The 23,857-nt window shown below is 38.7% G+C and overlaps 8 protein-coding genes across 13 annotated transcripts; 4 read left to right on the top strand and 4 right to left on the bottom strand.

Annotated features, from left to right (window-relative positions):
- Positions 1-319: 319 nt before the first annotated feature.
- LOC17885130 (probable LRR receptor-like serine/threonine-protein kinase IRK) lies at positions 320-4,310 on the top strand. Its single transcript, XM_006290494.2, has 3 exons — positions 320-562; positions 946-2,451; positions 2,546-4,310. The coding sequence occupies exons 2-3, from the start codon at positions 1,016-1,018 to the stop codon at positions 4,008-4,010; spliced, it is 2,901 nt and encodes a 966-aa protein (XP_006290556.1). The 5' UTR covers positions 320-562; positions 946-1,015; the 3' UTR covers positions 4,011-4,310.
- A 1,445-nt stretch (positions 4,311-5,755) lies between these two features.
- Positions 5,756-6,882, bottom strand: LOC111830417. The gene has a single exon (XM_023782196.1). The coding sequence runs from the start codon at positions 6,695-6,697 to the stop codon at positions 5,972-5,974; it is 726 nt and encodes a 241-aa protein (XP_023637964.1). The 5' UTR covers positions 6,698-6,882; the 3' UTR covers positions 5,756-5,971.
- Positions 6,883-7,777: 895 nt separating this feature from the next.
- Positions 7,778-9,470, top strand: LOC17884909 (superoxide dismutase [Mn] 2, mitochondrial). Of its 2 annotated transcripts, none has more exons than XM_023782188.1 (6): positions 7,778-8,181; positions 8,258-8,304; positions 8,397-8,522; positions 8,807-8,863; positions 8,943-9,056; positions 9,169-9,470. In XM_023782188.1, the coding sequence occupies exons 1-6, from the start codon at positions 7,875-7,877 to the stop codon at positions 9,274-9,276; spliced, it is 759 nt and encodes a 252-aa protein (XP_023637956.1). In that variant the 5' UTR covers positions 7,778-7,874; the 3' UTR covers positions 9,277-9,470. The 2 variants fall into 2 exon arrangements, with proteins under 2 accessions (XP_023637956.1, XP_006291774.1); XM_006291712.2 differs by having other exon boundaries at positions 7,824-8,181; positions 8,979-9,056.
- Positions 9,471-9,666: 196 nt separating this feature from the next.
- LOC17884748 (40S ribosomal protein S26-3) lies at positions 9,667-11,008 on the top strand. Its single transcript, XM_006290224.2, has 5 exons — positions 9,667-9,771; positions 9,889-9,981; positions 10,073-10,157; positions 10,258-10,391; positions 10,781-11,008. The coding sequence occupies exons 1-5, from the start codon at positions 9,769-9,771 to the stop codon at positions 10,856-10,858; spliced, it is 393 nt and encodes a 130-aa protein (XP_006290286.1). The 5' UTR covers positions 9,667-9,768; the 3' UTR covers positions 10,859-11,008.
- Positions 11,009-11,174: 166 nt separating this feature from the next.
- On the bottom strand, positions 11,175-13,371 carry LOC17887196 (tRNA (guanine(26)-N(2))-dimethyltransferase). Its single transcript, XM_006291087.2, has 5 exons — positions 12,374-13,371; positions 12,021-12,221; positions 11,627-11,927; positions 11,469-11,531; positions 11,175-11,371 (listed from the first exon to the last, which is right to left on the bottom strand). Exons 1-5 carry the CDS (start codon positions 13,009-13,011, stop codon positions 11,267-11,269), a joined length of 1,308 nt encoding a protein of 435 aa, XP_006291149.1. The 5' UTR covers positions 13,012-13,371; the 3' UTR covers positions 11,175-11,266.
- A 205-nt stretch (positions 13,372-13,576) lies between these two features.
- On the top strand, positions 13,577-17,441 carry LOC17886661. Of its 5 annotated transcripts, none has more exons than XM_023782181.1 (10): positions 13,577-13,594; positions 14,183-14,245; positions 14,679-15,003; positions 15,078-15,257; positions 15,341-15,433; positions 15,539-15,721; positions 15,812-15,914; positions 16,006-16,188; positions 16,295-16,785; positions 16,877-17,441. In XM_023782181.1, the coding sequence occupies exons 3-10, from the start codon at positions 14,758-14,760 to the stop codon at positions 17,216-17,218; spliced, it is 1,821 nt and encodes a 606-aa protein (XP_023637949.1). In that variant the 5' UTR covers positions 13,577-13,594; positions 14,183-14,245; positions 14,679-14,757; the 3' UTR covers positions 17,219-17,441. The 5 variants fall into 5 exon arrangements, with proteins under 5 accessions (XP_023637949.1, XP_023637948.1, XP_023637950.1 ...); XM_023782180.1 differs by lacking the exon at positions 13,577-13,594 and adding an exon at positions 14,073-14,096; XM_023782182.1 differs by lacking the exon at positions 13,577-13,594 and adding an exon at positions 14,372-14,417 and having other exon boundaries at positions 14,113-14,245.
- Positions 17,442-17,528: 87 nt separating this feature from the next.
- LOC17885543 (alpha-galactosidase 3) lies at positions 17,529-20,675 on the bottom strand. The gene is made up of 14 exons (XM_023782185.1): positions 20,359-20,675; positions 20,139-20,197; positions 19,961-20,017; positions 19,834-19,868; positions 19,506-19,609; positions 19,334-19,406; positions 19,113-19,171; positions 18,955-19,020; positions 18,792-18,875; positions 18,532-18,596; positions 18,370-18,452; positions 18,202-18,292; positions 18,042-18,100; positions 17,529-17,949 (listed from the first exon to the last, which is right to left on the bottom strand). Exons 1-14 carry the CDS (start codon positions 20,649-20,651, stop codon positions 17,698-17,700), a joined length of 1,380 nt encoding a protein of 459 aa, XP_023637953.1. The 5' UTR covers positions 20,652-20,675; the 3' UTR covers positions 17,529-17,697.
- A 409-nt stretch (positions 20,676-21,084) lies between these two features.
- On the bottom strand, positions 21,085-23,575 carry LOC17886456 (cysteine--tRNA ligase 1, cytoplasmic). Its single transcript, XM_006290813.2, has 7 exons — positions 23,317-23,575; positions 23,040-23,103; positions 22,787-22,948; positions 22,493-22,663; positions 22,122-22,403; positions 21,918-22,043; positions 21,085-21,825 (listed from the first exon to the last, which is right to left on the bottom strand). Exons 1-7 carry the CDS (start codon positions 23,487-23,489, stop codon positions 21,193-21,195), a joined length of 1,611 nt encoding a protein of 536 aa, XP_006290875.1. The 5' UTR covers positions 23,490-23,575; the 3' UTR covers positions 21,085-21,192.
- Positions 23,576-23,857: the final 282 nt, after the last annotated feature.

Here is a 23,857-nt window from a genome sequence, read left to right as displayed (position 1 = left end):
GTACATTTGAATCAAAACTTAAAACTTATATAAGAAAATTTCTATAATAAAGGGAAGGATAGTTTAGTAATTATAAGCCTACTATGTGTTTCTTTCTTTCTTTAATGAGTTGGCCAATCATTTTATTCAACTGAAAAAGAAGAAAAAGAGAAAAAGCCACGTGTCTGCCAAGTCGGATAAATAAAAAGCCAACAAGAGTAATACACGTGTCAATATCGATTTAATGAGTCCACCCACCTTCCTCGGGCCCCACGTCTCTCTTCTTTACAGCCCGTTGATAAAGGCAGCTTTTAATTACTCTCTCTCTCTCTCTCTCTCTCTGCTCTGCTCTTCTTTTTCTTTTTTTGCTTTATTTTATTTTGTTCCTCTATTCTTTCTTCCACAACAATTTCTCACTGTTCTTTAAAAGCTACAAAACCTACCAACAAGAAGAAGAAGAAGAAGAAGCTCGTGTCCTCTTGCTCTTTATTTTCTTTGTTCTTTGGTGGAGTTTTCCTCGCCTGAGCTTGCAACATTCTTTACTTGTGTAATAGAGGTTCACTGGAAGATTATTTATTTCAAGGTAGAATTTGTGTTCCTCATTTTTAGCTAACTACTTTTCTCATTCTCAGATCCTACAACTCTTAATTTCTCAAATAGCTCAATTTTTCCCGACTTTGCTCAACATTAATGTTTATTAACTTCACCTATTTTTGAAAATTAAATTCTTGAGTTCAGGTAAATTATAGCTACTTCGTCTACTTGATTTTTCTTCTTGTTGTTGTTTTGTGTGTGTGTGTTTTTTTTTTCTCTCCGCTAGTCGAAAATGTAGCCGTTGTTTCTGATTTTTTGTTGATTTTCTTGTACTCTATCTAACGCCTGAATGCGAACAAAAAAAAGTTTCTAGTTTTTGGAGCTCTACTAAATCTGTTGTTGTTGTTCATCTGTTTTTGTTTCTAATTTCAGCTCAATACTTAAACAAATGGAACTCTGCCGCAACTAAAATCTGTAGAACGGAGAAGTGGGTCGAGCAAAGATGTTTAAAGCACTGATTTTTTCAGTCTGGTTGCTGTCGGTGGTGCTGGTTGCTCCGGTGAGATCTCTAGACCCGCCTTTAAACGACGACGTTTTGGGGCTCATTGTCTTCAAAGCCGATTTACGAGATCCACAGCAAAAGCTTGCTTCTTGGAACGAAGACGACTACACTCCTTGTAGCTGGACCGGAGTCAAATGCCATCCCAGAACGAATCGAGTCACTGAGCTTAACCTAGATGGATTCTCTCTCTCCGGTCGAATTGGCCGTGGGCTACTTCAGCTTGAGTTTCTTCATAAGCTCTCTCTCTCCAACAACAATCTGACGGGGATCATTAACCCTAATTTGCTGCTGAGCCTTGTTAACCTTAAAGTTGTTGATTTGAGTAGCAATGCGCTGTCTGGTTCGCTCTCTGATGGGTTTTTCAGGCAATGTGGGTCATTGAGAGTTTTGTCTCTGGCTAAGAACAAGCTAACTGGGAAGATTCCGGTTAGTATAAGCTCGTGCTCATCTCTTGCTGCTTTAAACTTGTCTTCAAATCGTTTTTCTGGTTCTATGCCTTCCGGAATTTGGTCTTTGAACACTTTAAGATCGCTTGATTTGTCGTGGAATGAATTAGAGGGAGAGTTTCCAGAGAAGATAGACAGGTTGAACAACTTGCGTTCGCTTGATTTGAGTAGAAACAGGTTATCTGGTCCTATTCCTAGCGAAATTGGGAGCTGTATGCTGCTGAAGACTATTGATCTTAGTGATAATTCTCTGTCTGGGACCTTACCAGATACATTTCAGCAGCTCAGTTTGTGTTATTCTCTGAACTTGGGAAAGAATGCGTTGGAAGGGGAAGTTCCAAAATGGATCGGAGAAATGAGGAGTCTTGAGACTTTGGATCTTTCAATGAACAAGTTTTCAGGGCAGGTTCCAGAATCCATAGGCAACCTTCTAGCACTGAAAGTTCTTAACTTTTCTGGGAATGGGCTTATTGGTAGCTTGCCGGACTCAACAGCCAACTGTATCAACCTCTTGGCCTTGGATTTTAGTGGGAATTCACTAACTGGAAAGCTTCCCATGTGGATATTTCAAGATGGTTCTCGTGATGTTTCTGCATTACAGAATGATAACTCCACTGGAGGTATCAAGAAGATCCAGGTGTTGGATCTCTCCCACAATTCCTTTTCTGGCGAGATTGGAGCTGGTCTCGGAGATCTGAGAGACTTGGAGGGTTTGCATCTGTCCAGAAACTCTCTTACTGGCCCCATCCCCAGTGCAATTGGGGACCTAAAGCACTTGGGCGTCCTTGATTTGAGTCACAATCAGCTTAACGGAACGATTCCTCGAGAAACAGGTGGAGCTGTTTCTTTAGAGGAGTTGAGACTAGACAATAACTTGTTGGAGGGAAATATTCCGTCTTCCATCAAGACTTGCAGTTCCCTTCGGTCTTTGTAAGTCTCTTTTGCTTCTAGTTGTATTCAGTTAAAGATTTCCCCATTAAAGATTATGTCTTAACTGTGTTCTGTTTCATGCTTCTCTCTACAGGATCCTGTCACATAACAAACTGGTAGGCACTATTCCACCAGAACTAGCCAAACTTACAAAACTCGAAGAAGTCGACATATCATTCAATGAACTGACTGGAACGCTTCCTAAACAGTTGGCTAATCTTGGCTATCTTCACACCTTCAACATGTCTCATAACCATCTCTTTGGAGAACTGCCTGCAGGTGGAATTTTCAACGGATTATCCCCAAGTTCAGTATCAGGAAACACAGGAATTTGCGGTGCTGTTGTTAACAACTCTTGTCCAGCTGTCTCCCCTAAACCAATTGTGTTGAATCCTAATGCAACTTTTGATTCTTACTCGGGTGAAGTACTGCCTCCTGGTGCTGGTCACAAAAGGATACTTCTTAGTATATCTTCTTTAATTGCCATTAGTGCTGCTGCAGCCATTGTGGTTGGTGTAATAGCCATCACAGTACTTAATCTGAGAGTGCGGGCATCAACAGTTTCAAGATCAGCTGTACCGCTCACGTTCTCAGGTGGAGATGACTTCAGCCGTTCTCCCACTACTGATAGCAACTCAGGGAAGCTTGTGATGTTCTCAGGTGAACCTGATTTCAGCACGGGAACGCATGCTCTGCTTAACAAAGACTGTGAGCTCGGTCGAGGTGGATTTGGAGCAGTGTACAGAACAGTTATCAGAGATGGGTATCCAGTGGCTATCAAGAAGCTCACTGTCTCGAGTCTTGTCAAGTCTCAGGAAGAATTCGAAAGGGAGGTCAAGAAACTTGGGAAACTCAGGCATTCAAATCTGGTTAAACTCGAAGGTTATTACTGGACAACATCTCTTCAGCTTCTTATCTATGAGTTTCTCTCTGGTGGGAGTTTATATAAACACTTACACGAAGCACCAGGAGGTAGTAGCTTGCTTTCTTGGAATGACCGGTTCAACGTCATCCTCGGTACAGCCAAATGCTTAGCCTATTTGCACCAGTCAAACATCATCCACTACAACATCAAATCGAGCAATGTGTTGCTAGACAGCTCTGGTGAGCCTAAAGTCGGAGACTACGGATTAGCGAGGCTGTTACCCATGCTAGATAGGTACGTTCTAAGCAGTAAGATACAGAGCGCTTTGGGATACATGGCTCCAGAGTTTGCCTGTAGAACGGTGAAAATAACAGAGAAATGCGATGTCTACGGATTTGGAGTCTTGGTTCTTGAAGTGGTTACGGGTAAAAAGCCTGTGGAATATATGGAGGATGATGTTGTGGTTCTGTGTGACATGGTGAGAGAAGCCCTTGAAGATGGAAGAGCAGATGAATGTATTGATCCGAGGCTGCAAGGGAAGTTTCCGGTAGAAGAAGCGATTGCAGTGATAAAACTAGGGCTTATTTGCACTTCTCAGGTTCCATCTAGTAGACCACATATGGGAGAAGCTGTTAACATATTGAGGATGATCAGATGCCCTTCAGGAAGCTCAGATGAGTTGGGTTCGAGTTGAAAAAATCAAAACTAACATGTTATTTCACTACCAAGTTTGTTCCGGCGAAGAGGAATCCGGTTTGTTCATTTGGGTTTGTAAGAGAGATCCTTGTCTGTGTTTTATTTTATTTTTTATAAATCTCCTAAGTGTTATGTTTTGTGTCTTTTAGTTTCAGTTTTCACTGTTTGTAGCTTCTTCTGTTTATTGTTCTTAACATTTTAGAGTTTCATCGGATTTGTCTTCACCGGGTTCCATAATTTGGAACTCTTTTGTTAAAATCTTTAATTGTTATGAAAGAAAGATGCAGTATTCATCTCATGTTTCAACCTTCTTTTAGCAGTCATATATACTAGAAGATAGAATTTCTTGTGAGACAAACAAATAAAAAACTTTAGGTTTAAGAAAATCAAGAATCAAGAAAAAGACTGCTATAAAATACTACTTCCCAAGACTTTCAAGAAGTGAGTGTATAAGAACTTCAAGAAGCTTCATTTGTTGCAACCATGTGCATGGGACTCTGTGAAAACTTATCAATTAGTCTCTTCCGATCTTTTATTGGATTATGGGAATCGAGGAAACGTCTCAAGAATCGGAAATTAAAATACATTATTCAGTTTGGCTTTTAGAGTAATAATGAAAACAGAAGAACCCTAGTTTCAATGGCCAATAAAAAGAGGAATTGAGCATGCCTTGTCTGAAACAGACCACGTTTTTCTCTCTCGGAGTTGGGAAAGAAGAAATTAATACGACTGTGGAAGCATAAATTTGTCACTTCAATAAAAAAGAATAGAAGACAACAATGTACACATTGTACAGTACTAAATTCACATCGTCCAAAGCAGAACCGAGCCTGGGTAATTTGCCAAAAGAATTACTTTCTTAATTCACAACTTAAAGATTGATTTGAAAATACACTATTGCATTAAAATGAGATGCCATCTAACGTTTATGCCAATTAGAGAGGCTAACCTTATTTCATCGGAACCTGAAAATAAGTTACTTAGGACTAATCGGTTTGCAACTTATACAGCTTATCCATCTTTTACAGTGTTGTTGGACAAGAAAACTGTAGACGCAGTACAAAATCTTCGATAATTTTGTTTGACATGTTTAAGTTATGTGCAATCTTTTATTGAAAAGAAAAACACAAACTAACTTCTAATAAGTATAACATCAAAACCGGTCCAAGGATACTTGTAGGTTCAAAAATAATTTTATTTGTTATAGTAAAACCATAATCATGAAGCTCACTTGAAGCTCTCTCTTAGTTATGTCCAAATTTTATAAATAACAGATTAGGTCACCTGAGGTTTTCTCTAGAATTTCACACTGTTACCAAAAAAAAAAAAAAAAAGTTATCTCTAGTCGAACCATAAACATGAAGCTCTCTGTATTGGAATCTCTAGAATATTAAAAAGGTAACTACGTATGTCGTCGTTGAGTTAATTCGTAGCCCAGAGGAACGAAGGCCTTTTATACGGTCCATATTTACGGGCCTTAAAGATCTCAAATCCATTGTCGACATGATTTACGCGGCAAAGAGCTGTAATAGAAGTCTATTATTGTCCAATCACAATTATGTCAGTCCTACGACGTCGTTGTTTATATTTTATTTCTTCTCCCTCCCGGTGATTGATTCCGGAATGTTTCCGGCGTCATAGGATCAATTTCTTTATACTACTGGGGAACCTCTTGATCTTACAAGCTGGTCTACTTGTCTTCGACTGTTGACCTTGATTCAAACCACAGTAGTAACAATGTTCTTTGATAAAACCAATCACTATAACCAATAATTAAACTTGACCTTTTCATTTTTACATTTTAAATTCACCAAATCCAAATTTCTAAAAAAATGTTGTGTAAATTAACAAACAAAGGTGATTTGATGATCATCCATAAGGGTTCCATAATCTAAACCCAAAGTGAATAAAAATTAATAATATACAGATCAATCCTTTTTGATAATCACTGTTTCAATTTCATTGACCAGTCTGCACCAACCATGAGTTATTCAACTGTGACATCGCCGTCTCCCTAAAACTCTTCACTTTAACCAAGCAGAAATGTGTGCAAACCGTCCCCATACCGGACCCAACCCGGGTCGTTTTCAACAAATAACATACCGGTCCAGAATCTGTTCCTCTTCCTTGCGCCACAATCCCCCACGCGCTCGTATCTCCACACGCGCCTCCGTCGTTGGTTCCATCGTAATCATCTTCACCGTCATCTCCTTCTCGATCCGCTATGTCGCCGTCCGCAAGCTTCTCAACGAATACAACCCCTTCCGGCGTCCTCTCTTCTCCTCTTCCCCACCTCCCTTCCATCTCCGGCCAATCCTCTGCCTCCGGATTCGTCGCCGTGGTAGTCAAACAACCATTAGCCTCCGCGTATAAATGCATCAACAGCGGAGACTCTCTAAGATTCTTGACGATCTCAACCACCGAATCTCTCAACCACACATCAAGCTTCTCCCTCGACACAACAGATCCGCCACGTTTCTTTTCACCCATCCGATCAACCTTCACCGCCGCGGACGGCGTTGCCAAATCATCCATCGCCATCGAAATCTTCCCGATCCCACACCAATTCCGTCTATTCGTAACCGGAACAACACAAAACGATCGAGAATTCAAATCCACCGTACGCCGATCAGAACGAACGGCACATGCACTCCCTCCGCAACAAATCCTCGCAGACGCCGCCATCTCCGGAAGATTCGATTGCAGATAGAAGAAGCGGAGAAGATGTTCGATAGGAGATTGGAGATTGAAGATTGCTTCACGCTATATACCCCGATTCAATTTGAAGGTTTCTTAATAGAAGAAGCAATCAGACCAATGGTTGCTTTTAAGAATACGTTTTACTGACGCAGCCACACACAATCCAATGATGAATGAATTATTATTTATATAACTAGTTTTCTTTTTTAATCCTCCAGCATGGACTTGTGTAAGTTGTTTGATCGGACGGTTGTGATTTAGGTCACGTACGGATCGCGTTTAACTTATTCTTCACGTTATCCTGAAAAGTCTGAGGTGGCCTAAGTTGGTGATTATTCCCAGGAAAGTTAGACGATAAAGACCCGACGAGATTTGATAATAACCGTTGGATCGAAATCGAACGGTTGCATTTTACGCGAAGGCATATGGGGGAAGGAGAACGTGGCGACGCGGTTTAGCTGTGTGCATGGCTTGGGCGGGCACACGCTGGAAACGAATTTAAACTGTGGAGTTCATGTGTCATCCACGTCACCTTTAATCTAGACCACTGGTTACGCCACGTCATACTCCACGCTGTACGGTTCTTAGAATGTGTTTAGGCCTATCGTTTTGATGAAAGTTTTGTGGGCTTTTATTTTGCTTGTGTAAAGAATCCAAACACATTTTCTTTTTTGAAGTATGAATGGAATTGTTGTTGTAGATTTGGTTAGGCCTATATGACATATGAACCCAATTTTTCAGAGATTCAAACTCGGCGAAAGCAAAAACTATTCAAGAGATTCACATGATGACTCGTGGCTGCTTAGTGGTGAGTTTGGCTTGGCGCCTACTTGTGTAGACCTGGCTACGCTAATCCGAATTCTTAATTTCTTATTAGTTGCGTTGATCTTTCGCATATATAAGGATTGGATCGTTGGACTTGAGCTTTGGCTTTTTATTAAAATACACAACGACAAAAGCGCAAAGCCACAACATATACATATCATAAATAAGCATGAGCATCAACATAAGGTTGCGACACAAATCGAGCAACTAAGCGTTACAGAACGACGAGTGGATCAGTCAAACACGACGTGGCTTAATATCTTTATATACTTATCTAAATAAATCCACCTCTGGCTTCATTTCTAGTGTTTGTACTTATATATATAAAAAAAGGAGCATGACCACCGTCGTCTTCATAATCTTACTTGCGATATTCGCTACGAGTCTTTACGGCGCCGGAGGAACAACCATGGACCCGTGTCTCGAGTCAATGAAGACCGCCTCACTGCCTGATCTTCCGTATGCCTATGATGCACTAGAACCAGCTATAAGCGAGGAGATCATGCGGCTCCATCACCAGAAACACCACCAGACTTATGTCACTCAGTACAACAAAGCCCTCAACAGCCTTCGCTCTGCCATGGCCGACGGTGATCACTCCTCTGTCGTCAAACTCCAAAGCCTCATCAAGTTCAACGGAGGAGGTCAGAACCTAGCTCTACACGGCTAAAATTTGAATCTTCCGATGGAATTTGATTTCTTTTGTTGCTTTGCTTATAGGTCACGTTAACCATGCAATATTCTGGAAGAACCTTGCTCCTGTTCATGTACAAATATGTTACTTCTTCGTTACTCCATTTACTATTTGATTATGATTTTTGTTTTGTCTCTGACACAACCAGTCAAATTGAAATGGTAGGAAGGAGGTGGGAAGCCACCGCACGATCCTTTGTCTTCGGCGATTGATGCTCATTTCGGATCCTTAGAGGGATTGATCCAAAAGATGAACGCGGAAGGCACTGCTGTGCAGGGGTCTGGATGGGTGGTAAGCTTCTTGTTAAAACCTCATTAACAATACGTTTGGGTAGTTAGTGATGAAAGTTTTTTAATCTTCTGACATAACCTAAAAATTCTGATTAATTTGATCGGATATGTGATGTAGGACTCTGTCTGAAATGAAAAAAATGCCATTATATGTAATGTTGTTTGATTGAATTATTTTGTTTGTTTGTTTGATTGATTGAATGTAATGTTGTTTGTTTGATTGAATTATGACTTATTTTGTTTTTTGGTGGATTCCATAATATGTATGTGGTTCCTCTGAATTAGTGGCTTGGGTTAGACAGAGAGCTAAAGAGACTTGTCGTTGAGACCACCGCCAATCAGGTATGTCAATTTATTACTAATGAAACTAATTTTGAACATCATCAGCTAGCTATCAATGAATATTTTGAAAACATAAAAGGAAGAGAAAACATTTGACATATGGAGCAAAGTACAGGATCCATTGGTGACTAAAGGAACACACTTTGTTCCTCTAATCGGGATTGACGTGTGGGAGCATGCCTACTACCCACAGGTACTCTCTAATTTCAACTATAATTAACACTCCCTGATTATATCATTGGTTTTAGCAACAAGTAATTATCGAACTGAATGTTAACTATGATCGATCGGTGCGGGTAATGCAGTACAAGAATGCAAGAGCGGAGTACTTGAAGAACATATGGAGTGTGATCAACTGGAAATACGCCGCGGACGTATTCGAGAAGCATAGCCGTGATCTTGATACAAACTGATCAGTTTTATGTACTATATGTTTAGTAACTATGCGTATATGGAGTCTCTAGTGTTCTTTTTTTTGGGGTCATGTTGTCTTGTTTGTAATAGAAGTATAGAAGCGAAGCTTTGAGTAATAACTAATAAGCGAAGTTGCAATAATAAGTTTAAAATGCTATGTACCTTGAAAGCATAATGTCTTGTTAATGATTTTTCTAGTTGTCTCAGAAACTAAAATTAAATTAAAATCACAAATCTCCTGTCAATTTGTTTTTCTATATTTGGCGATCCGTTTGCCAAAATTTTAAAGCAGATCTGGGCTTATAATGGGTCAATTTCGGCCCATATATTTCAAAATCAACCCACTGCCAATAAAACCCTAAACGGCAATGGTCTGCATATATTAGTGATTATTTTGCGAAATTTAGGGTTACTGCAATCTTCTTCTTCCTTGTCGCCGCCGCATCAAAGGGAACGGAAGCAAGAGGAGACTTGCATCTCTGTGCAGCAACATGGCAAGTCTTGTCTTACTTTGATAGATTCAGTGTTTGGAACACTGAACCAAGCTCACAGAGACTTGCAAAGCAAAATTGTGTATTGAAATCGGGTTTGTTATTTTTTTGTTGTTGCAGACATTCAAGCGTAGAAATGGTGGCAGGAACAAGCATAACCGTGGTCATGTGAACCCAATCAGGTGTTCCAACTGTGGAAAGTGTTGCCCCAAGGTTCCATCTTCCTGTTCATCATTTTCCGATACTAAGATTTTTCTAAGATTGAAAATGAATTTGATTTGATATTGGCTCTGTTTGTTTATAGGATAAGGCGATCAAGAGATTCATCGTAAGGAACATTGTTGAGCAAGCTGCTATCAGGGATGTTCAAGAGGCCAGCGTCTACGATGGTATGTGTTGCTTCCTCATTGCGCATTGTTGATTCTATTAGTTTTATTTGTTACCGGTTTCGAATTGTGTGTTGATGGTTTGTAATGTTTGAATTTACAGGTTACGCTCTACCAAAGCTTTACGCTAAGATGCAATACTGTGTCTCATGTGCCATCCACTCTCACGTTGTGAGAGTCCGATCCACCACCAACCGTAGGATTCGTACCCCACCACCTCGGTTTGCCAGACGCAAGGTTAGCTCCTCAATACTCTCACTTCAATTTTGACATTATGTTTTTCCTTTTGATTATGTCCTTTAAGGCAATCAGTGTTCTTGTTATTGTACTTCGGCAATCATTTTTGATTAGTAATTTGGAACTTCAATTGCTTCGAAGTAGAACTCTGTATTTGCATTTAGTGCTGTAAATAAATTTCGCTGGTTTTGTTACACCTTAAAAACTATGCTAGAATGGGTTTCTCCAGTCTATACTGTATCTAATTATGAATAGTTGTTTCAGTCTCTAGTCTTGACCTGCTGCAAAAGCTTGACATTGTAGTAATTTCTTATTCATATCCTGTTGAGTTATTGATTTTGGGGCAAGTTTCTGACTGAATGATCTTAACAAATCATAAATTGTTTCAGGAGGATACACCCAAGCCTGGACAACCTGGTCAGGCTCCTCGCCCTGCCGGTGGTGCACCTGCTGCTCCTCGTGCTTGAAGACGTAAAGAAGCTGTTTATCCAAAACTTTTTCTTTTCTAGTTTCAGTCTTCCTTTTGTCTGAAATTTTTGAAGATGTGTTCTACATTTTGATGATTTTGCTATATGGAGCTTTAAATGTTTCAAACCCAAATTTTTTAGTTGATTTGATTTTGCCCTCTCTTCTTTTTAGTTTGTGCAACTCAATACCTTTCGTTCGAAGTTAATTACGAATGGCGAAAGATTCACTCTTTTTAAAACGATTTGGTACCTCCTATGACTTACTGTATGTATTTTCAGATGGTTTTGTGTGATTTATTTTGTAAAGTAGTAACAGTAAGAAGAAAGAGAGGTTTACTTAAATTATCTATCAACTTGATTATAAATGTAACAAAAATTCTGTTTTACAAAAGAAACTCCATCAAAAAGTCATCTCTTCAAATTATCTTGGGCAATCCTTACAAAATTTGACATGGGACAATCGGTTTTGAGAGCATTTGGGATAATGTGAGATCTGCTAACAGCATATCCTTCCTGCAAAAAATCCCAAAGCAGAGCCTTTAAGCTTTGTACTTTCACATCAGTTTCATCAAAGATCAAAGGTGTGAGAATTCAATTACTAGTTTATTACCTTAACTAGTGCACTCATCATCTTCTTCAATGGAGGGGAGTTCATCTTTGCACGGCTGGCCATCTAAGTTACAAACATAAAGAAATCTTTAAATCATGTAATGTGGATGAAATGTGTCTTTCTTATCAATGTAATAAAATCATACGGTTTTAGAGGACCTCATCCATTTTGGTGTATCCAGGTGGTAGTCTTGGATCGCTCTCTTCAATCATTATGCTGAGAAGCTTCTCTAGATCCATGCCAGTTCCTTCACCGACCCACCCCCATTCCTTCGCCAATTCCAGCATTTCCGTAACATACGACCCATCATGAAGCGGTCCAAGCCACATTGGTCCTGAGACAACCAGTGAAGAAGAAGCCTTTGTATCACTGCAAGGACATCCCATCAAACCAAGTTCATCCCATCTCAATGTATGAGAATGGCCACATAGATTACAGTGCGTGACAAAACCATAGTTCCTGCAGTTAAGAGAAAAGATAACTCCAATTACAGAAGCAACATCACCAATATTATTTGAGTCATATTAGTCAGATTCAGAATGAAGAAACAACCTGTCCTCATGTAATTTCCCACGGTGAACCCTCAGCATGACTCGAAATACAGGTCCGTGATAAGAATAGTATGAGAAAAGGGGCGTAACATGATAACCAAGTAGAGCAGCCTCTCTCACTGCTCCACCTATAAGCATCCGCAGACCAATCTCATTCCCAAAAGGCATTGGCCGAATAAATGCTCCATAAGCTGCTAAAGAACTACATCAAAACAAACAAAGAAATGTCTAAACTTTCAACCTCATTCCTTAGTCCCTAAATCATAGCATGTTCCCAAAATTGTTCCATAAAGCATATGATTATCACATATCTCAGATGTTTAACAAAACCAAAAGAGTAAAGCTTTCACTCACTTATAAGGTCGGTGACCACCAGAAGAGTACCCATCTGTTGACGTCAAGTAAAGCAAACCACCCAATCTCAATGTATTAAACGCATCTCTCAGAAAAGATGAATCACTCCCAAACGAATCAATGTCAATCATATCGAAGAAATCAGCAACCATATACCGCTCAATCATCACTTTATTAGCCAACAAATGCGTCACAACCCATCTCCTCTCATCTCCATTACCTCTCTCCACTCTACTCAAATTGTCCGTAATCACCTTCCGATTGGCATCGTTGGCGTCGTTGGCCATCACGAAATCAGCATCAGCCTCCACAAGATAACGAAGCGACCTAATTCCACATCCGCACATCGCGTCGAGTACCCGTAAGCTTCCATTGGATCTCTTGTACAGCGTCGCTGACAACACACCCAGGTCACGTCCTGTAGCGCTTTCATGGCGGAAAAAAGTATCTCCCGGTTCGAATTCGAGATCCCTCTCAATCTGAACTTCGGATTTCACTAAAATGGGATGATATCTCCATTTTGAACTCTTGAATCGAGCTGAATTTGAGGATTTACATCTAGGGTTTTGAGATTTGTGCACAGTGAAAGAAGAAGAAGAAGAAGAAGATAGGGTTTTAGGAGAGAGAGTTAGCAACATAGCGGGAAAAAATCTGACGGTTTGCTTGCTTAATCCTTTTATCTAAATTAACTAAGCGGTCCGATATAAAGCCACGTGTAGGGATAAGATGAAACCTCGAATAAGTACGCCACGTCATCAACCGTATGATTATACTTGTGTGTGTGATCGTCTACAGTCGATACCACAAAAGGATACGATACGCTTTTTTCCCTTTAATGGAATTGGAGTTTCTGATTCTGGGTTTATGGATTTTGGAGAAATTTAAGGTTTTTGTTGACTAGGATTAAAGACTGCGAGACGTCGATGAAGAAGAAGAGGAAGAATATGAAAGAAGATTCAAATTATTTAATTTTGGCTGAAAATTATTTAATTTGACGGAGCAGGTGAAGTTAATTAAAGTTGTTTAATTTTCTCATGATACAAAAATGGCAGATTGTTTTAGGTCTTCACTATTATAAACCTTCCATATTTTCTTTTTTGTAATTTTTATAAATATTATCCAATTACTTGGTGATAATTCTTCTCCCCCTCTTGTTTGAATAGAAAAGAAAAGAAAATTATTGCTTCGGTTTCTCTTCGATTGATCAATGAATACAAATAGGTATCCAAAAAAAAAACCAGTCTCTTCCGTTTCATTTACTAAAGCTCATATCTGTTTTGTTCTTTTGTGTTACTTTAGGGGAATTTTTTTTTTTTTTTTTGGTTTGGAATTGTTTCTGGTGTAACGTTTATCATATTCATTCATAAGATCTAAAATAAAAACCAAACGCTGGAGATTTTCTGTTTTGAGGTGAATGATTCATTTTATTGTTCTAATCTCTAGCAATTCTAATGAATAGAGAAACATAATTTGCCTGCAAGTCTTAATTTTTTGACAAGTATGATGAGATAACAATAATTTTAGGGATTTTTGTGTGTGTGTGTGTAATGAATCGGGCTTGTTTGATTGAGAACGAACCAAAAAATAAAAAGTGTTTTTCGGCGTGAATCTCGTTTTTTCTTTTTGGGGGTTTCTCTTTTGTCTGTAGCCAACTTTGGTGGTCCTTGTTTAGCTTAAAATGATGAAACCAAAACGAAGAGTCTAAGAGAGATTTCAAAATGCCGTAAACCCTGTTCCAAGTTTTGATTTTTTTTTTTTTTTTTTTTTTTTGTATTTCATTGTTCTTAATTGTTTTTGTGTGTGTGGCAGGAATTAAAAGCCTCTTGAATATTCACAGATTAGCCACGGAATCTCAGGACTAACACCTCGCAGGTACGATACTTAAACCTCGGTTTTATCAAACCTGTCTCTTAGATGGTCGGAAAAAAGTTCTGATTTTTCCCTCCCTAGCTATAATCATCACGCAATAGCTATTTTTGTTTTTGTTTGTCGTAATAGATACTGTATATCCGATTTGGCTTTTTGGGAGGGATAAAACATTAGGGTACGTACCTTATACTGTATTCACTATTTGACATGCTCTGTTTCGATTTCTTTTTCTTTGGTCTCTTGCTTAGGATATATATAGGTCCTGATCACTTTAAATTGTCTGCCCCTGTTTGTTGCTCAAACAATTAGACAACCAAGCTTTTTATCTTTCACTTCAATTGTTTTGCTTCAACATTGCGCTTTAGTTATCCTCTTCATTATCTTATAAATCAGTTCCAAAATATTTTGTAATATCTATACGTTCTGTGGTTTGTAGATGTCACTCACGCAAGTTGTTCGTTGGGGTTGAGGATTCCTGTGTTATCAACCTGAAGTTTGCTTGAAGTTATGCTCACATGGGTGACATTCAAGAAAGATTGTCAGTTTCATCGTCTTCGTCTTCCTCGTCATCCTCATTGTCACTATCAACAGCACAACCTAAAGGGGTTTCATTGCCAATAGATGGGGATTCTTGGAGGATTGCAGAGGAGAGAGCTCATGAGATACTTTGCACTATCCAACCTGTCGTTATTTCAGACAGAAGTAGGAATGAGATCATTGATTATGTACGAACTCTAATCAAGAGTCATGATGGAATTGAGGTTAGAAATTCTGCTTCGTTTGCTGATATGTTAAACCTGTTTGTCTGTTAACTTTCGAGGGGTACTTGTTACAGGTCTTTTCATTTGGCTCAGTGCCACTTAAAACATATCTCCCAGATGGAGATATTGATTTGACGGTCCTAACTAACCAAAATATGGATGACGATTTTTATGGACAATTGTGCAATAAGCTTCAAAATGAAGACAGTAAATCTGAATTCCATGCAACAGATGTTCAATTTATCCCTGCGCAGGTTTGTTTGTTTAGCCTTTCGGTTTTGTATTTTCTTGGTTGCCCAAATTTTCCTTCAAAAAAGTTTGTTGATTTATGATATAGGTCAAGGTCATAAAGTGCAATATCAGGAGCATTGCTGTGGATATCTCTTTTAATCAAACGGCAGGTCTCTGTGCTTTATGTTTTCTGGAACAGGTACCATAAGCTATTCAAAATCAGGCTCTAGAAGTCAACTAGATAGACCACTGCTCATGTTTGATACTTAATTATTGGTTAATCTCTGGTTTTATGTATCCTCAGGTTGACCAACTCTTTGGGAGAGATCATCTTTTCAAGCGTAGCATCATCTTAGTTAAAGCTTGGTGCTACTACGAGAGTCGAATTCTTGGTGCAAACACTGGATTGATCTCAACATATGCATTAGCAGTACTGGTCTTGCACATCATCAACCTATTCCATTCATCATTATCTGGCCCTTTAGCGGTAACCTCTCTTTTTTTTCTGAAGCTTTAGCATCATCTACAGTATATGATATATGCAAAAGATGAGATTACAGTCATTATCTTTTATTAGGTTCTGTATAAGTTCTTGGACTATTATGGTTCATTTGATTGGAGCAACTTCTGTATCAGTGTCAGTGGCCCTGTGCCAATATCCTCCCTTCCTGAACTTATGGGTAAGGATGGTGCCTAAAATCACAGGCACTTCTCTTTGTGGCATTCTCTCGCCTTTATTTGACATTTTGAGTGTTCTCTCTTCCTTCCCAGCAGTTTCTCCAGAAAATGAGCATGACTTATTGCTTGACGAGAAGTTCTTAAGAAACTGTGTAGAGTTATACTCTGCTCCAACTAAAGCTGTTGAAGGGAATGGTCTTGAATTTCCTGTCAAACCTCTCAATATAATTGATCCTCTAAAACACAGCAACAACCTTGGAAAAAGTGTTACACAAGGTACTTTATTGATAAAAGTTAACACCAATATAGCAGTTGTCTCAATGTTCATTTTCTTCAATATAGCAGTTGTCAAAATTTTCATTTTCTTAAAACATTTTGTTAGGAAATGTCCAACGATTAAGACATGCTTTTACCCATGGTGCTCGAAAGCTCAGAGATGTTCTTGCACTACCTGGTGAAATCATGGGATGGAGACTGGAGAGATTCTTTCGTAACTCTTTGGAGAGGAATGGTAAGGGTCAAAGGCAAGATGTAATTGATCCCGTTACTGCATTTGGTACTGGAAGATCAGAATTATCTGAACTTAGTGGAGATTTCGAAGGTTACTTTGGAAGACTTGTGTATGGGCAAATGTATCATGGCTATAGCATACCTGGAACTTTTCAGCAGAGCTATATCCCTGTGACTTCTCAAGTTAAGGACCAGAATGGTTGGGATATCGTTCGTCACCTTGTGAGTTGTCGAAAGAACGAGTTTTCTTTGAGAGGTCTCAATGTATCAACCTCAGTGCAGCCTTTTCCTCTGCACTCTTTAAATAATGGCTTTCAAAACATGAGAAAGAGGAGAGGAACTGGCACTTTTATTCCTGACATGGTATGCGATTAACCCACTTACCGAGTTTTTGGCTTAAAATTTTAAATTGTTGCTTCAAGGTTCTGAATTGCTTTCTCACTGGTTGTTGCAGAGTCAACAGTTATACTCCGACAGGTCCAGAGACCCGGGTACGGGTAACACATTGACTAATCGTTTAGCAACTTCCGCTGAGGCAATTAATGATGAGGGAGCCAGTAGTTGCTGCAATTTTTCTGGTGAAGTGTCTACTTACTGTACTGGTAACAAGGGAGAAGAATGTGTGAGACCAGGGGATTGCACTGACCCAGATCAGCCTGTGCTGAAATCTCCAAGATGCGTGAATCTGGAGATAGATGAAAATTGCCAATCTCCACCACCAGAGAACCTAGTAGATGCCATATCTTCAAGCACATTGGTACTGGAAAATGGGAAAGAAGAGTACAGCAGATCATAAACGGTTCTTGACTTGTAGAGATTGTGACCGAATCTTTGGTTGATATCTTATTATTACCATCAGGATTACTAGGCTCTCTTAACCACTTAGACAAATTCTGTTTAGGATCCAAAAGATACAACAGGAACTTGATTATGTTGTTGACCAGTGTTTCATTAGAGATCTCTTTTTCATTGTTAGGACAGAATTTACAACATTGGTATAGATTAGCTATTTATTTGTCTTTTGCTTGGCATCAATTTCTTTCAGTTTTTTTTATCCAAACTCACACGAGATTTCTTGAATATCTCTTCTTGTGCCAATTTGCGCAGAGTAACAAGCATTCACTACATAAACACACCTGTTCTAGGTTTTGTACAACCAGAAACTATGAATGTTGTCTGAGTAACAATACTTTTCAGGTATTACATGATACACAACAAGTATACAGAAACACAAGGCAATCTTTGAGAATTATTTGAATGCCTCACAACAAAGAACTATACATCAGAGTGTGATTCTGTCTGGGGAGTGAGAACGTACATATGACAGTCGTGTGCGTCTACTTGAGCTTCAAATGAAACAGAAGCATTATCTGTTACATCTTTGTGTTGCCACAAGTCTCTTACTGAGACGCTAATAGTAGATTCAAGACCGATTAGATCCCATGATGCTGTAATGGTTGCAGGCTCAGAGCAACGGTTCCAGAGAGCGATTACCATACGGTCACCAGTTAAAGGTCCTGACCACACCTGCAATGAAACATTTATGACTAATTTGAGTCATCAAGTTTGGTTTTCTGCTTTTCTATGAGTCTGATAATTCTGTGGCGCCCAATTCAAACCTGCTGACAGTTATCATCTCCATTGGCTTGAATTTTCCTACCTTGAACACCAAGTGGGTCTGCAACCAGATCGTTCTCAGATTCTCAGTCTTTGGCAATGAATATATAGAGAATAATGTATACAGTGAAACTAACAAGTCAAAAAAATATTAGAGTTCACCTTGGTTTATAGCGATAACTTCCTTATTGCTCAAAATCTCAAAAGTTTCTGCGGTCATGTTTCTTACATCACAACCAATCAAAAGTGGTGCCTGCAAGAGAGCCACAAGGATCAGATGAAATCTAGGACATCAAAGAAAATCATGAAGCCATGAAATTAGTTACACACCTTCATCAAAGCCCAAATGCTAAAATGACCTCGGTACTCCTCGTACGTCATCCCTCCATTCCCAACTTCCAACATATCCGGATCTAATGTAATGGAAACAATTAGTGTACTAGTTCTTACTCCAATGCAGAACATGTTTTTAGATCTTAAGTGACTGTTTACCATTCCAACCACCAGGTCCAGCATAAGCAGCCCACTTGTTATTCAAATCAGCAATTGTAGTCATACTTTCATAACATTAAAAAAAAGAAAAAGAGTAAAGCAATCAGATCAAGATTCAAACAAACGAATCACTCTCAAAGCAACTCAAATTGAGTTACTCAATGATCATACTACTCAAATCACAAGATCTTCAAAATCACAAGATCTTCATTAAAGAAAATGAAGCACGTGATTTATATCTATGGTCAAGAGATTTTCACCTTGCCCATGTATCATTGATGTCATCAGTTGTGCGCCAACTGTTTCCAACTTCTTTTGCCCACAAGGCAGGATCATCAACACCCCTGCATACGTCAAAAAAAGAGGTAAAATAAACTGTATTCAATTTACTCATCCTGTGTGAAGACATTTTGAGTATGGTACCATTCACAGAGCGAATAGAAAATTGAGCGACCAGTCGCGTTTAGAGCATCACGCATGGGAGGGTATCTGGAAACCATAAACCATCAAGTTATTCAAAAACTTATACCAAACAGATTTTATGGATAAATGGTACCATATCAAGTCATAAAAGATCAAACCTTTTGATTGGTTTTATTCCCAGGTTGAAACAATTGTCATATTTCAGATAATCTACACCCTGAAAATCAAATTTACCAATGAGAAACCAAAACAAAGATACTACCACTTACCAAAAACACTGTGATCTTGTTTGTACTTAAAGGATACTATATCTCAATATGAGTAACTTAAATAGTTCATTGACAACTCAAAGTTTGAACGACATTGGCCGCAAACTAACCCAAGAAGCAAAAATGTCTGCATCATCCACTTCATGGTAAAGAGATCCAGGACGAACTTGACACGTGAAAATGCTGAACGAGGGAAATATCAAAATCGAAACATGAGACCATATTCATATAATTTCATCGATCTAATAACACACCAAAAGTAGGACATGAATAATAACCTACCCAGCATCAGAATATATACCGAGTTTGAGACCTTTTGAATGAACATAATCAGCAAGAAGCTTAATTCCTGATGGGAAGGTTTCCGGATGAGGAACCAATTGGCCCTGAATTACAAAACAAAAACGTAAGCAACCAGCGTCTATTTAATGTGATTTATAAAGCCACAGATAAAAAGAACTTCAACAAGAAAATCGAGATTAAAACTTAGAAGCCAAATTCAGTTCAGGACATGGGCTCACTACAGATAGTATTTTAGAGCATAAACAGAAGAAAATTACCATAAAAGCGAGACCAGCAAGTTCTGCTAAAGTAATACAAGCAATCTTACCTTTGAATCGCGTAACAAATTGGACCAACAATCATCTGCAACAAACAAAAACTTGTGAAACGTTAAAGCAGAAAGGTTTACTCTCAGATAAAGAAAATATGAAGAGACAGGTCCAAGGGACAAATACCAATATTGACATGTATATATCCTAAATCAGCCAAGCCAGAGGAGACCAAAGCATCAGCTGTTAATTATAATAAGTAAAATATGAGTAACACAAATGAACATAGAAACAAAAAGAAAAAGAAAGATGAAACATGTGAGTAGCTTTTGAGTAGAAGCTATCAAACAAAAGAAAGCTTTACCAGTTTCCTTAATAACTGTTTCATTGATATTGCAAGCAAAGAAATTCCAGCTATTCCATCTGTCAATTAACAAAGCACAACTCCAATAAGACAGGATTCGAAATTTTCAAACTTTACAACAAATCGAGACATAAAAATGGTTCCTTTACATTTAAGCAGAAACCCAGAAACTAAGTAGCAGAATCAGAAACAATCCAAAAAGCTAATTCCTTGAACCTACCCCATTTGTGGAGTTCGAGCGAGGCCATTGTTGAGCTGCAAGCGTCCGTACATAGAAGTATCATAGATCGAATTGAATGATTTGCTGAAAACTAATCCACCAGGATTGCTCTGTAACAATGGAGCTTTGACTCTCCCTGCGATCGATTGGGAGACCAAAACCGATAAGGAGAAGAGCCAAACGAGGAACAAGACTGAATCTTTCATCTTATTGACAATCGCCATTAACGTCTTCTCACTCCTCCGGGTATTTCTTACTCTACCTGCGTGTCCTCGTTGAACAAACCAAACCATCAAGAGTCAAGACACGAAAACGACTTATAGTATACTCTATTAGATAAATGGAGTCGTATAGATATCTCCAACTCTTAGAGAGTTTTTTAAAATAATAACTAGTTCCAGAATATGCTTATGAATCATACATCATACATCGTTTTCATTAGCTACAATTTTAGCTCAATATAATTAAATTAACAAAAAATAAAATGTAGTTTAATCTGTCCCAATCTATTTAGTTTGAGTGTTTGACATACACGAATTGTTCTTGAGTTTTAAAGCATTTCTTTGGAGTATATTTAATTAAAGAAACGTTTTAAACCAAATGTGTTTACATATAAAAACGATTGCGATTTTGGTGATCCGATTTTTTCTGTTACTACATATTGTGATGGTTGCCAAGAATGGTTAAAGTTAGTAAGATTAGCACACGAATTCAGAACATGATTTGTGTGTGTATGTTACAAGTTTATCAAATAATAAAATAACCAATGCTATCAATCTTAAGTAAATTCATCATGACATATACGTCCAACACAGTCTAAACAAATAAATAGTTTCAACGGCTATAGAAGAAGAGGCCTAAGAGAGCAAAACCGATGGCAAAAACAAAGGCGGTCTTGCCTAAACCGGATTTAGGCTTAGAGCTCAACGTCAGAGGGGTGCACGGTCGCCACACCGTGTCTCCCGGTATATCCTCCAGTGCTATACCCTTAACTGCTAACAACTCTCTAATCTGATCACTCCTCTTAAATTCTTTATTCTTCCGCGCCAATTTCCTTTCTTCAATCCTCCGCAAGACCTCTGCTTCTCCTATTCCTGCTCTTGTTAATGCCTTTTCTTTCATCTCTTTTAAAAACTCAGCGTAGCTTAGAGTCGTGAGCAAACCAAGCACATCTAGAACTTCCCTCACTGATTTCTCAACCTCTACCAGTGACGCGACCAGTGACATCCGCTGTTTCCTCTGCATTTTCTTGAGCTTGGTGGTTGAAACGTTGATGAACTTCATTGCGTCTTGAAAAGCACCCGTGAGTATATGTGCAGTGTTCAAGTCGTTTGACATTTTTGTTTCAAACTCACTTTTCACCTTCTTTATCAGGTCTTTGGCTTCTGCAGTCTGTTCGGTCTTTCCAACATCTTTACTCATCTCTTCTCGATATGGCGATAAAGCTTTAATAAGGTCTTCTAACGTCTGAATAAAAAAAAGATTACAGGGTTAGAGTTAAGAAATATTCAAACCGTTTAAACCTTAAGAGACACTAATCAAATTGTGGGGCACTGCACCTGATAAACACAATATAAAGCATCCGATGAACTCTCTAGCTGCGACACCGAGTAGTTCAGAGGAGAACGGTACTGTGCACTTATCAAGAAGTGTCTCAGAGCCAGTGGATGATACTTAGCCGTGATCTACACAGATTCCACAATTTTGCATTAGCCAAGAGAAAAAACACTCAAAATGATATTGGAACAAATCAGCAAACATACCTCCCTAATTGTAAAAAAGTTGTCAAGTGATTTTCCCATCTTTACATTGTTGTTGGTGACATGCCCATTATGCAACCAGTAATTCACGCCACTATCTTCACAAGCAGCACATGTCTGAGCGATCTCATTTTCATGGTGCGGGAACTTCAGATCTGCGCCACCACCATGAATGTCAAATCTCGGAGACAGGTAATGAGCACTCATGGCACTGCACTCGATGTGCCATCCTGGTCTTCCTGGACCCCAAGGGCTCTCCCAACTTGGTTCACCAGGTTTTGCAGCCTGCATAAATTTCAGCATAAACTTCAACTGCTCTAATATGATGACTCAGGTGAGAACTCAAAAAGATTTATAAAAAAAACTTGTCAAACCTTCCATAATGCAAAGTCAGCAGGATTGCGCTTTCTGGAATCAACAGCAACACGCTTACCAGCTTGAGTATGATCCAGCCGTTGCCCAGATAGTTGACCATAATTGGGTGATTTATCCACTGAGAAGAACACATCACCACCCACTTCATAGCCACACCCGTTCTCAATGATCTGTAGCAAAGAAGCATATGGATCAAAAACCTTATTGAGAATTAAAGCATGGTCATTATACCATCATGTTTTAGCAAATAACATTGCAGGGAAACCAAATAATGAAGAAAGAAGACATCAGACCTTTTCAATCATCTTAATTATGAGCTCCATATGGTCACTGACACGAGGCTGGTGGGTGGGAAGGAGGCACTGAAGAGCAGCCATATCTACAAGATACTCCTCGCAAAAGCGACTACTCAAAGCTAAAGGGTTCTCCCCACACTTGTTAGCTCTTCCAATCACCTTCACAGGTTCAGTTTTTTTTTACAAATTTTTAGAATGTTGTGCACCTCTACCCTAGTTTCAAAACGCAGAAGAAAAAAATATGCCATACCTTGTCATCAACATCTGTAAAATTCCGAACATAAGTAACCTCATAACCCAAGTGCCTTAAGTATCTGCATAACCAACAAAAACAACACTAGAATGATAAATACCAACTTCAAAAAAAACAAAAGAATCCAAATTTCTCTGAGCTTGGTACATTGTTTATAAAATCAGAGACGAAACTTAACAATAGACAGAACAGTTTCAAAGTGTCGATTTTTATTTTCCCAAATCCGAACGCGAAATCGACATGTATAGCGAGACTGTAAGAGAAGGAATGAAACCTGTAAAGGAGGTCAAAGGAGACGGCGGCACGAGCGTGACCAATATGGCTAAAATCGTAGGAGGTGATACCGCAGACATACATTCCGATCTTGCCGGGATTGATCGGCTTAAAAACTTCCTTCACTTGAGTCATCGTGTTGTACAATGTCAACTCCGGCTTCTCCATCTCCATCTCTGACACACTCTTTTGAAATTATCAGATTCTTGTAAAACACCAGTTTACACTTTCATCTCTTCACCAGCTCCGATTCTTATACAGGCGTTTTCCTAATTTTCTAAAGTTGACTCTCTTAAAAAAAAGGAAAATTGCTTAATTAGCCCTAGATTTTTATTCAAATTTCCTTTTTCTATTTAGGAAAATTAATTATGATTTTTGACCCAAAAAAAAAGCTACAATTTTTTAAAATGGCTACAAATAATTTTATTCTAGCTGATCTCTAAAAGAGATCCCGTACAAAGCCAAACTCGTATTTTAACAAAATTAATACACACATGTAATTTTAATTTTAATTAAACAAAATTGGACGTCTCAAAAATCAT

Source organism: Capsella rubella, unplaced genomic scaffold, assembly GCF_000375325.1.
Source record: "Capsella rubella cultivar Monte Gargano unplaced genomic scaffold, Caprub1_0 scaffold_5, whole genome shotgun sequence".
NCBI lineage: Eukaryota > Viridiplantae > Streptophyta > Magnoliopsida > Brassicales > Brassicaceae > Capsella > Capsella rubella.
Note: the sequence above shows the minus strand (reverse complement) of the source record. Positions and strands in the feature narration are given on the sequence as shown.